Source organism: Chelonia mydas, chromosome 19, assembly GCF_015237465.2.
Source record: "Chelonia mydas isolate rCheMyd1 chromosome 19, rCheMyd1.pri.v2, whole genome shotgun sequence".
Taxonomy (NCBI): Eukaryota; Metazoa; Chordata; order Testudines; family Cheloniidae; genus Chelonia; species Chelonia mydas.
Window position 1 is genome coordinate 3,738,645 of NC_051259.2, and position 10,644 is coordinate 3,749,288.

Genomic DNA, 10,644 nt, shown 5'->3' on the forward strand with positions numbered 1-10,644 from the left:
CTTGAAGAGCCCCCCGAGTCTAACTTTTCTGCAGAGAGCTTTGAGATTCTTAGTGGATGCATTTGAGTCGGTCTCAGACAATCTTCTGGAACCGGGTGGGGACAGTGAACAACACTGTTTTAAAAAATATTCTGGAAGGGTTCAAGGCAGGTGGCTCTGAAAGCTGTTTCCTTTGAGGCTCTCACTAATGTATAGCGGAAGGAGAGCAGGGATGGAGGAGGCTAGTACAGCAAAATTGCAGGGCAATTAGGGCACAGGTGGGCAACCTATGGCCCGCGGGCCAAATCCGTCAGCCGTTTTAAGCCGGCCCTCGAGCTCCCCCTGGGGAGCGGGGTCTGGGCTTGCTCTGCTCCAGCATTCCAGTCAGGGAGCAGAGTCGGGGCTGCTCCATGCGGCTCCCAGAAGCCGCAGCATGGCCCCCCTCTGGCTCCTATGCGCTCCAATGGCTCCCCTCCAGCACTCCAATGGGAGCTGCAGGGGCAGTGCCTGTGGATGGGGCAGCGTGCAGAGCCACCTGGCCATGTCTCTGCATAGGAGCTGGAGAAGGGACATGCTGCTGCTTCCGGGAACTTCTTGAGGTAAGTGCCACCCAGAGCCTGCACCCCTGAGCCTCTCCCCACACTCCAACCCCCTGCCCCAGCCCTGATTCCCCTCCCGCCCTCCGAACCCCTCAATCCCAGCCCAAAGCACCCTCCTGCACTCCAAACCTTTCATCCCCAGCCCTACCCAGAGCCTGCACCCCTTTCCACAGCCCAACCCCCTGTCCCGATCCTCCTCCCGCCCTCCAAACCCCTCGGTCCCAGCCCAGAGCACCCTCCTACACCCCAAACTCCTCATCCCCAGCCCCAGAGCCTGCACCCCCAGTCGGAGGGGAAATGTTCAGCAAGAATTTAAATTACAATCTGCCCAAGAATGAAAGGGGTGAGAGACAACCCCCTTAGCATGGCACAGGGAGGTCCTGCATGGGTGGGGACAGTCTGGGCAGAGAGCGAGGCTGGATGTGTGCTAGCACAGAGCCATGCATCCCGCACGTGCAATCGGAGGGGTGCTAAGCACTAACGAGAGCCGAGCGGTGGGGCTGGCTAGGAGGGCGATGAGGTTTGGCGAGACATCTTGCAGCTCAGCTGTGAGAATGGGTTACCCCTGGACACTAGCTCAGGCTGCATGTGGGTAAGGAGCTGAGGGCTAGTTAGTGACACTGGGGCATGTACAAACACCAGAAATTACACGTGTGCTGGCTTGTGCGGCCAGTGGTGTAGCCCCACACCCGTGGCACTGGCCCCCAGGGGCTCTATTTGGGAGGATGCTCAGAACCGGACTAACTGTACTTCCCACTTTCTGTGCAGGGCCACGTGACAGACTCAGAGCCACACGCAGCAAACATGCTTCGTAAGAGCCTTTTATTTACCTGTGCCTTGAACAAGAATTGCCCCGCGACGAAGTCACCACGCTGTGCTAGCAGCCAGCCACCCCTCGAAACCCAGAACAGGGGGAGGCCCTGGACACTTCCAGTGCAGCCCCAGTGCTCCCTTCCTGCAGTGGCGTGTGCGTGAGGAAGTGTCTGCCCGTGGTAGTGAAGAGAACAATTCAGAACTAGCCCCACTGGCTGGGTTCCTTCTACCTGGCCCTGGCCGTACTGAGGCTCATCACCACCATAGGGCAAACAGCCTCCCGAGTGGCCCTGGTCCCATGGGCGTCCGGGATGGGGCCAGGATGGGGTGGAGACTTCAGAGCCACTTCAGTTCTTCTTTTTTAAATGTTCCTTTTGCAACAGACTGGAGCATCCCCAAATCCCTTCCCTCTTGCTCTGCTATGCTGAGCCTCGGTTACATTGCGCTGAGGCTCTTCATGGCTTCCCCGGCCTTGGCTGCAGCCTCCTGGCCAGTGAGATGCTGCTTTACAGAGACAGGGAACCCATCAGGTAATTCCCCAGAGGCATCACTCTCCTTATCAAACACTTCACATTGGAAACAGGCCCTCCAGCTGCTTTAGATACAGAGGTTCGAATAAAAAAAATATCCTGGTGCTCACTAATGGCACCGACCTCCCCAGCTTTGCATGATTACATGTTTATAGCACGTGAATGTCTTTGCTGGGTCACTAACATCAGATTCTCATTCCCTAGACAGTCTTGTTACTTTGGTTGGAGCAGGAATTGGAGCAGGTAAGGGGCTAACCCATGGCACTGACTGGTTGACACTTGACATCTGTACTTATCAAAGACTTATTCGGCCAGGGACTCTCCTGGCTCACCAGCTGCCCCGGCAGTGCAGGGATCCCTCCTAGTGCGAATGAACCTCAGGAGAGTCAGGCATCCGACGTTATTGACCGGTGGGGAGCAAGAACTCTGCCCGTCGGCTTGACTTCTTCCCCAGCCCACATGAGACCGCAGGGTCGCCGTGGGAGCAGGGACAGGGGCTGGAGACAATCCCTTTCAAACCCTGCAAGCCCACCGTTCATTTTGCTGGTGTGAAAATGGAGAGCCTGTACCCACTGGGCTATACTGGGCCTAGGCCTTCCTTATACAGTACGTGCCCTTGGTGAGAGCTCCATCCCTAGCCATTGCCCTGGTGCTGTCCTTCCAGGGGCGACCGGCCCCAGAGGGGTATGGCAAGGCCTGTAGCATCAATGCACTCTGCTGAGCAGAGATAGGAAGGCAAGATGCTGTTCTGAGCTCCACTTGTGCACCCTGCTAGGGCTTGCTTTGCAGATTAGCGAAAGTTCAGTTCAGGGAGCGGTTCTCATATCACTCTGACCCTGTTGCCCTCCCTGGTTGCTAACCACACGATCCATTGGACCACCCAGGAGAGCAGCTGGGCGGGTGGATGGGTGCAGGTTCATGGAGGGTTGGCTCTGCTGCAGAAGCAATTGCTGTAGGAGCCTGGACTTTGCTTAACATCACTGTGTCATGAACGTAGGCGTGGCATTCGTTGGAATCCCAGTAGTAGTCGGGGCAGTCGGCTTTACTGGAGCAGGCATTGCAGCTGGGTCCATTGCTGCCAAGATGATGTCCGCAGCGGCCATAGCCAATGGAGGAGGGGTAGCCGCTGGGAGTGCTGTGGCAACCCTGCAATCCATTGGTAAGTAATGGGGAGCTAACCTGTCACTGAAATGCACGTGTGTCTGGTAGTGCACTCCTGCCCTATGAACAACTCTGCATGGAGAGAGTCTGGCATTTCTGCGGTGGCTCTGACTTCTCTCGCCGGTAATGAGGAATGAGTCTCTCCCCTGACTGGCCAAACCGGCTCCCCACAGAGCCTGCTAATAAACTGCTAAGCTCTTAGATGCGACATGCTCTAGCTTCTCTGTTCACTGGGTACCATCGCTCGCCTCCATTGCTGTAGAGGAACAGATGGGATCTTCAGAGGCGCTCAGCGTTCACTCACCTCACTCTGTTCTCGCTGGGGATGCGCCCCATTGACTTTAAGGGGAACAGTGTCAGTGCCCTGAGTGTTTGAAAATCCCACTCCTGTTCAAGGCCGCACCAACAAGGCTGGTCAGCAAAGTACAGAACCGGCCTCTTGGCAAAAGGGATTCTGCCAAGCAACAGTGTAACCTATTGCATCCATACAGAAAGCACAAAGAGTCATGACTTCTGTAGTGCCCGGACGTGGGAAGGGGATAACTGGCCTGCTGGTATAACGTCGTGATACTGACTAGCTGATTCTCTGTTTCCTCTCAGGTGCTGCAGGCCTCCCTGTAGCTGCCAAAGCTGCGATAGTAGGTGTCGGGGCAGCAGTCAGTGCCTTATTCTGAAAGGTCCAACGGCTCCTTTATGCTCTGGAAGACGCACTGACGCGTCCGCTGGCAGTTTCTCAATGGCACCATCAGGCTTATGCATCAAGTAGCAAGTTAGAGAAATGGCTCTGTAGTTGAATGCAAAAACAAGTGGCCTGTAGAAACAGCTCCCGCACATCTGTCGCTTGTTCTACCTTCTCCACAACAGACGTCAAGTTCTGTTGGGATTATGGCTGAATTAATGCTGTTGGCTGAAATGTGAGAAATCAATAAACTTTTGCAAATTTAAATGCCCTGAGTTGTTATGGTTGAAAATTGTTGATTGTGTGTCAGTGGAAAAATAGCTCACCGAATGTGCACACACACCTTCATGCCACTGGATTGCCAGGACCAAAGCAAAGTGTTGTCAAAGTGGAAAAAAGAGCTAGAAGCTCTAGACCTCTGCCAGAGATAGATCTATCCAGAGCCGGCTTTGCAATAAACTGGGGTTTAATCTTGTGGCCACTCAATGTGGCTATGGCTAGTCATTCCCAGCTCAATGGTGGGTTACTCAGTAGAGTATTGTTCCTTATTGTTTCTTGATGACTCAGCCCCAAGACATGCAATATGGTGAGATGGGAAAGCTCTAAGAAGAGCACCCCTGCTACTAGGGCCTCGTGGAGTGGATTGATGCAGCTGGTCCTCCAATCCCCCATTACTGTGACAGTCTCAAACCAGGATGAAGCCATTCTCTGTCTAGTCCAGGCATTAGAGTTACGTGGGTATTAAAATCAAACAGAAAACAGAGTTTTGGGCCATGTCACTAAAAATCCCTCCCCCCCCCCCCAATTATTCAGCTTTCAGCCTCTTGTGATGTCACCATTTCACTAGTTCACCTTGACCACTGAATCTTCTAGGCTAATGTAACAAGCAAAAAAACCCCAACCAAGCAGGATTTTAAACCACAGAGGTCCCCTCTATCCACTCTACAGCCGCCCAGAAGAGGGTGGAACCCCAGGGGGGCAGTTGTTTTGCAGCTTGTATCTACAGAACGTTTCTTGGGCAAGGAGATGGGGAGGTGGTGCCCCGCCCGGCTAGGATGTGGTTTACTGTCTTGGCACAGAAGGACTGTACCATTTGGGTCTGGATCACAAGGGGAGGCACTGCAAGTGGTTTTCTCTATTTGTGCCCTACAAATGTTGACATGCAAATCCTCCAGCGTCCGGGTGTCCGGCAGCAGGGAGGTGAAAGGGGAGCAGGGCGTGGGCTCTTGCCATCCCTGTTATTGGTGCAGGATGCTTCGTCCTTGCGACACACATACCCATGCAGTAGCAGACGCCTGGAAACTGGCTCCTGATACAGCTGCATTGCACAGCAATCAATTCATTCTGCTCACCGGGTGCTGGAGGTAAGTTGCTGCTCTGAGGGTAAGAGACCCTTCGTTCTAATAGCCCTGACCTACCACTTCTATCTCTGTCCAGGGCACGGGAATCTGCGTGCAGTGGGTGATGATTCAAGGAGAAGTGAGGGGATGCCTATAAATTACATAAAGCATTGTGGGGGTGGGGGTGGGGCTTAATTTTGCTTGTTTGCTTCAGGGTTACAAGGGGTGGATGGGTCAGTGGGTCTTGGCAAAAATCACCAAACTGTGTTATGTCGTTTATACACAATTCCTGAAAGACGAACTGCCGGGGAAGTGAATGATGCCTTTACATGAAATCCTACTTTAAGCACCCAGCATTCCTGATTTGGGCTTTGGAAGAAAAATTCTTTCAGGGTGAATAAAGTCCAACTTGGGCTGGAAAATAGAAACCTAAGAAATCAGTTTCGTTTCCTGTGTTGTTTGCGCACAAAGCTGTAAGCAGGCTTTCTGTTTGCGCCAATCAGCTTAGAGAAGCCCTGGGAACATGGTCCTGTTAGAGCTTGTGTAGCTACAGCCGAGAGGGGGGCAAATGCTTCTTCAAAGCTTCTGAATCTCCGTCTTCTACCAGCTTTTAGGGGAGAGGAGGTGGGTGAGGTAATAGCTCTTCCTGGACCAACTCCTGTTGGTGTGAGAGATGAGCTTTCAAGGCTCTTCGTCAGGTCTGGGACAGGGACTCCGGGTGTCACAGCTAAATGCAAGGTGGCACAGATTGTTTAGAATATGGAGTTGACACCTAGGCTACAGGACCAGTCCAGGTGATGTGGCCCCTTTAATGCCCCTGTGGCCGTAGGACAAAGGGGTGAGTGGGTTACCAATTGTTGTCATACGCCCGAAACCCACGTCTTTACGAAGCCCAAGATTTTTAGGGGCTAGCAAAATTATGAATGTAAGCTCCCAGGATTGTCTTTTGAGGGTGCCGGTTTCCTTTGAGGACAAGGCCTGAGCGTGAGAGCTCACAACAGAGTGAGCCTTTGGTGAGAAGCGTTCGCCCCCCGGGTGAGAGCACATTTTGTCTTTTATCATTTTCATGTGAGTCCATTCGAGAGCACAGCAATTGTCTGGCTTCACCCACCGAGGGACCAGCCGGGCTTTTATCCCAGCTGGCTCATTACATGGTTTTTAGAAGCCACATCCCAGCTTACACTGCAGCTGCTATAGAAAGGGAGGAATTTGCACACGCCAAAGGAAGGAGACAGGGACAAAGACAACCCTATGCTGAGGTGGTGGCAGTCCAGGCAGGGGAAGGGAAGAGCAGAAGAGGGGCTGGGCCGTGGTTGTTACCCTAGAATTTCTTGATGCGTGTGCAGCTCCCCAACAGAGCTGTGCTCCCCACACGTGCACTGGGCATGACTCCTTGCAGCTAGGAGTTCACTTGTCCGTGACAAGGTCCCACACCCTCCATGTGGGGCTCAGCTATGCAGGAGGAGGATGGGTTACCCCAGCTATTAGCGCAGGCTCCACAAAGGAAGAGGCCTGTGCTGAGGCTCTCTTGTGTTAGCGGCTCTGGGACACCTCCCCAGAGCTGCACTGGGCGTTGCTAGGAGGGAGTTGCCCTATGCTGTTGCCGACGTAACCCCAGGCCTTTGGCACCTGCCCGAGGCGTGGGGCGTGGGTGGAGTCTCAGGCCTGGTCTAAGCGTACTTTTGGCTTTTTGCTCAGGGCTGACGAAGCGGAGCTGCTATCCCAGTCATCAGGGCGTGTGGGTCAGAGTCTGAGTCATGGTCGGTAAGGTCCTTCTCTTTCACGAACTGAGCTTTGACCAGGAACGGTCTCCGTCACAGGCACCACGAATGCGTCAGGGTATCGTGCAGGCAGCCAGTAACCCCGCAAGCCCAGAACAGGGGTTCTTGCATCTGGCTCTGGCCCCTGTACGAGACCGGAAACTGGATGGAGATGGACCTCGGGTCTGATCCAGTTTGGCAATTCCTATGTACATGGGCAGGCCCGGGAAACTTGCTCTTCTAATGCAGCCCAGTGGTCTGTTCATACAGCGCGGCTTGCGTGAGGATCTGTTTGCCATTGAACTAGGGCAGAGAACGGCTTACTGGGACAAGCATTAGCTTGGAAAGACTGGGAGGGGGCCAGATTCTGGTGAGGTACTGCAGTGTAAATCGGGAGTCATTCCACTGATCTCACTGGTCCCTTGGTTCTCCTTTATCTGATCCTTTTAAAATATCCCTTTATTCCCTTTTCACTGCTGCGCCTACCCGGCCCCGAGGATCCCAGAAGCCATCTTCCCAGCGTTGCTGGCCTCACCGGGAGCTAGGGTGACCAGACGTCCTGATTTTATAGGGACAGTCCAGATTTTGGGGGCTTTGTCTTATATAGGCACCTATTACCCCCCACCCCCGGCCCGATTTTTCACACTCGCTGTCTGGTCACCCTACCAGGAGCCCTGGGGCTTGTCATTGCTCTTGAATCAAGAGAATGAGCGAGCCTTTCAGAGAGTGGAGCCCTGAGTACATAGCTCATCATCGAGTAGAAATGTTCAAAGATGACGGCAAAGTGGAATCCAGCATGTTTAGAGACAGGGAACGTTCAAACAAAATCCAGGTCACTCACGCTAACCAGCGGCACAGGCCTCTCCCCATTTCTATTCTTACCTGCTGATCGTCCGCTGAAGTCTTTGATGGCTCACTAGTATAAACATCTCCTTTCCTAGGATTTATCCCCATTGCTGTTGGAGCGACTGTTGGATTAGGTAAGTTGCAAGCTCAGGACAGTGGGTCAATATTGCAAAACACTTGAGATTGTAACTGAGATTTATTGCGCCTTGGGTTTACTTGGCTCATCTGCTCTCCCGAAGCACAGGGGTCTCGCCTACTGAGAACGTGTTGGCCCTTATGACCCGTGTGGAGCAGAATGCTGCGGCGCTTGGCTGTCTGATGCCTGCCCCAAGCCATGCGAAGCTGCAGGCGCTCACAGGAGAGCAGGGAGAGGGGCTGGAGACATAGGCGCCGACTCCGTGGGTGCGCCAGGGCTGCGGCACCCACGGGGAAAAATTAGTGGGTGCTCGGCACCCACCGGCAGCCAAGCTCCCTTCCCCCTACCCCACCTCCTCCTCCCCTGAGAGCGCCGTGTCCCCGCTCCTCCACCTACCTCCCAGCGCTGCCCGCCCGGCTGCCGCCAAACAGCTGTTTGGCCTCTCCGGGAGGGGAGGGAGGAGCGGGAAGGTGGCGCACTCAGGGGAGGAGGCAGGGAAGAGCTGGGGCAGGGGAGGGGATTTGGAGAGGGAGTCGGAATAGGGGCAGGGAGGGGGCGGAGTTGGGGTGGGGACTTTGGGGAACGGGTTGGAATGGGGGTAGGCAGGGGTGGGAGGGGGTGGGGCAGGGTCTCGTGGAAGGGGTGGAATCAGGGTGGGGGCTTGAAAATGTACAAGCCCTGTACTGAATTTTGCCACTGCAAAAATGGAGCCGTGGGTGGTGGTTCAGAGCATGAGCAATTGAAGCAGCGAGGGAGCCGGTCTGGGGGTGGCTCTGGGGACCGAAGCTGGAGACGCAGTGCTCTGGGATCCCATTGTGCAGCACTTTTTGTCATGCAGGAGTTGCCACCGTTGTTGTCCCAGCAGCGCTCGGGGCAGCAGGCTTTACTGGAGCAGGCATTGCAGTTGGGACACCTGCTGCCAAGATGATGTCAGCGGCGGCCGTAGCCAATGGAGGAGGGGTAGCCGCTGGGAGTGCTGTGGCAACCCTGCAATCCATAGGTAAGTCTAGCAGGCATTAGGAGCTGCGCTTCATTCATATGCATCAGTGTCTGATCTGGCAAACAATTCTGCAGTGAAAGATGATCTTAGTATTTCCACATTTGCTCTCACTTCTCTTGCATGTAAAGAACTGTCCCTCCACTGTCTTGGCAAATGAGCTCTGCTCCTCCCTGTTCGTATGGTCCTCCATGCTATCCTGTTATCAGTGGTCTCACTAGGGGGGACCTGGGCTCACTGCCTAACTAGCACTGGCCTTATCCTGCACTCACCTAGGATCCTGTTCACGATCTTCTTGCAAAGGGGAAACCGTCAGATACAGGACCTGTAGCTGCAAATGCTGTCAGGCAAGAGGTGGAATTCCACATTGCCATGTGGGGTGCTTCCTCAATCTCACAGCTCTAGCCAGCCAGGAGAAATTAAGCCAGGGACGCTAGCCTTGTCCCAACACCGAACCGGGTGTATGTGCAGTTACACTCGGCTGCCACTCCACTGCAGAGGAACACAAACAAGCAGATGCTTGAAAGAAAGTGTTTTGGTTTTCTAAGTGCCCAGGAGAAGGGAGTGAGGGGAAGGGGAAGAGATTAGAAAGTAGCTGCTGTTACTCATATAAATCCACAGAAGGCCCTTAAAGGCGATGGCAAAAGGAAGCCAGACGTGATTAACTCCACTCTAGCTGTGGACTGGGCTCACTCACTATTCTGCATTAGACATAAATGACCCGAGCTAGAGGAACGCAGATTCCAGTGTGTTCTGTGAAGACAGGGGAACAAAGCACACAGCTTTTCTTACTAGTCCTGGTGACGGCAGGCCGATTTAAGAACGTAATCCATTACATCCATGCCAAAAACGAAGGAGGGTTATTTGTTTTGTTGTGCCCCCAGTCAGACTGTGTCGGCAGGAGCTTTGCTGGAAATGGATGTACCACAGGCAGGGGTTAACTGGCCTGCTCAGAGAGCTCAGGAACTGGGGTAACATTTCCTCTGTTTCCTCTCAGGTGCTGCAGGACTTTCTCTTGCTACAAAAGGTATCCTGGCAGCTGCTGGGGGAGCGCTTGCATACTTCTTTCCAAAGTGAACGCTACGACTGCTCTTCCTCCTGCAGAAACAGCCACTGCAGCCTGCCGCTTGCTTCTTCTGCCTTCTCCACAAACAGCCTTTACAGTTGGTTTGGCTGGTGACTGAGTTATTCCTGCTGGCTGAAATGTGAGAAAACAATAAAAGCCTTTTGCTGGTTTAAATGTCGTTACAGAGCTGACAGCTGTTGAGTGTGTGGCAGAGTGGAAGCTGGCCACGGTGTTTGTGCATGTGTGACACACACACGCACCCGCTGAGTGTTGTCAAAGTGTGACCACAGCCACGATCAGTTGGAGTCTGCTCATGCCCAGCACCTTCCCAGAAGAGGGCGTTGCAGGGCATTTGGGGTTCCAGCTCGTGTCCATTCCTAACTCAGGGGCAGGGTGCTGGGGAGCACGATGCTACCTCTCTTTCCGGGCTCGTAGGGATCTTTTCTGTAGTCCAGCTGTGTGCAAAGCCCCAAAAGGGGAAAGCTCCAACAAGAACTAGTGTCTGCCAATAAGGCCCCTCTGGAGTGGAGATCACAAATGGTCCCCTGCGTCCAGGCCAGTGTGCTGGTGTCTCCAGCTAGCCCAATGGCACAAAAACTATTTCACATCCTGATTGCTGGGGGGCTGGAACAATGTGTAGCGTGGGGACGCTGAGAGCCATTGAACCAAACTGTAAACCCTGGATATGACGGAAACCACGTTAAGCCGGGGGGTGCACCTGCACCCCCTGCGCTCTTA

General features: G+C 53.9%; 1 protein-coding gene across 1 annotated transcript; it reads left to right on the top strand.

Annotated features, from left to right (window-relative positions):
• Positions 1-4,880: 4,880 nt before the first annotated feature.
• LOC114019678 (interferon alpha-inducible protein 6) lies at positions 4,881-10,080 on the top strand. The gene is made up of 5 exons (XM_043532467.1): positions 4,881-5,125; positions 6,800-6,861; positions 7,803-7,841; positions 8,682-8,843; positions 9,838-10,080. The coding sequence occupies exons 1-5, from the start codon at positions 4,914-4,916 to the stop codon at positions 9,915-9,917; spliced, it is 555 nt and encodes a 184-aa protein (XP_043388402.1). The 5' UTR covers positions 4,881-4,913; the 3' UTR covers positions 9,918-10,080.
• The last annotated feature ends 564 nt before the right edge of the window (positions 10,081-10,644 follow it).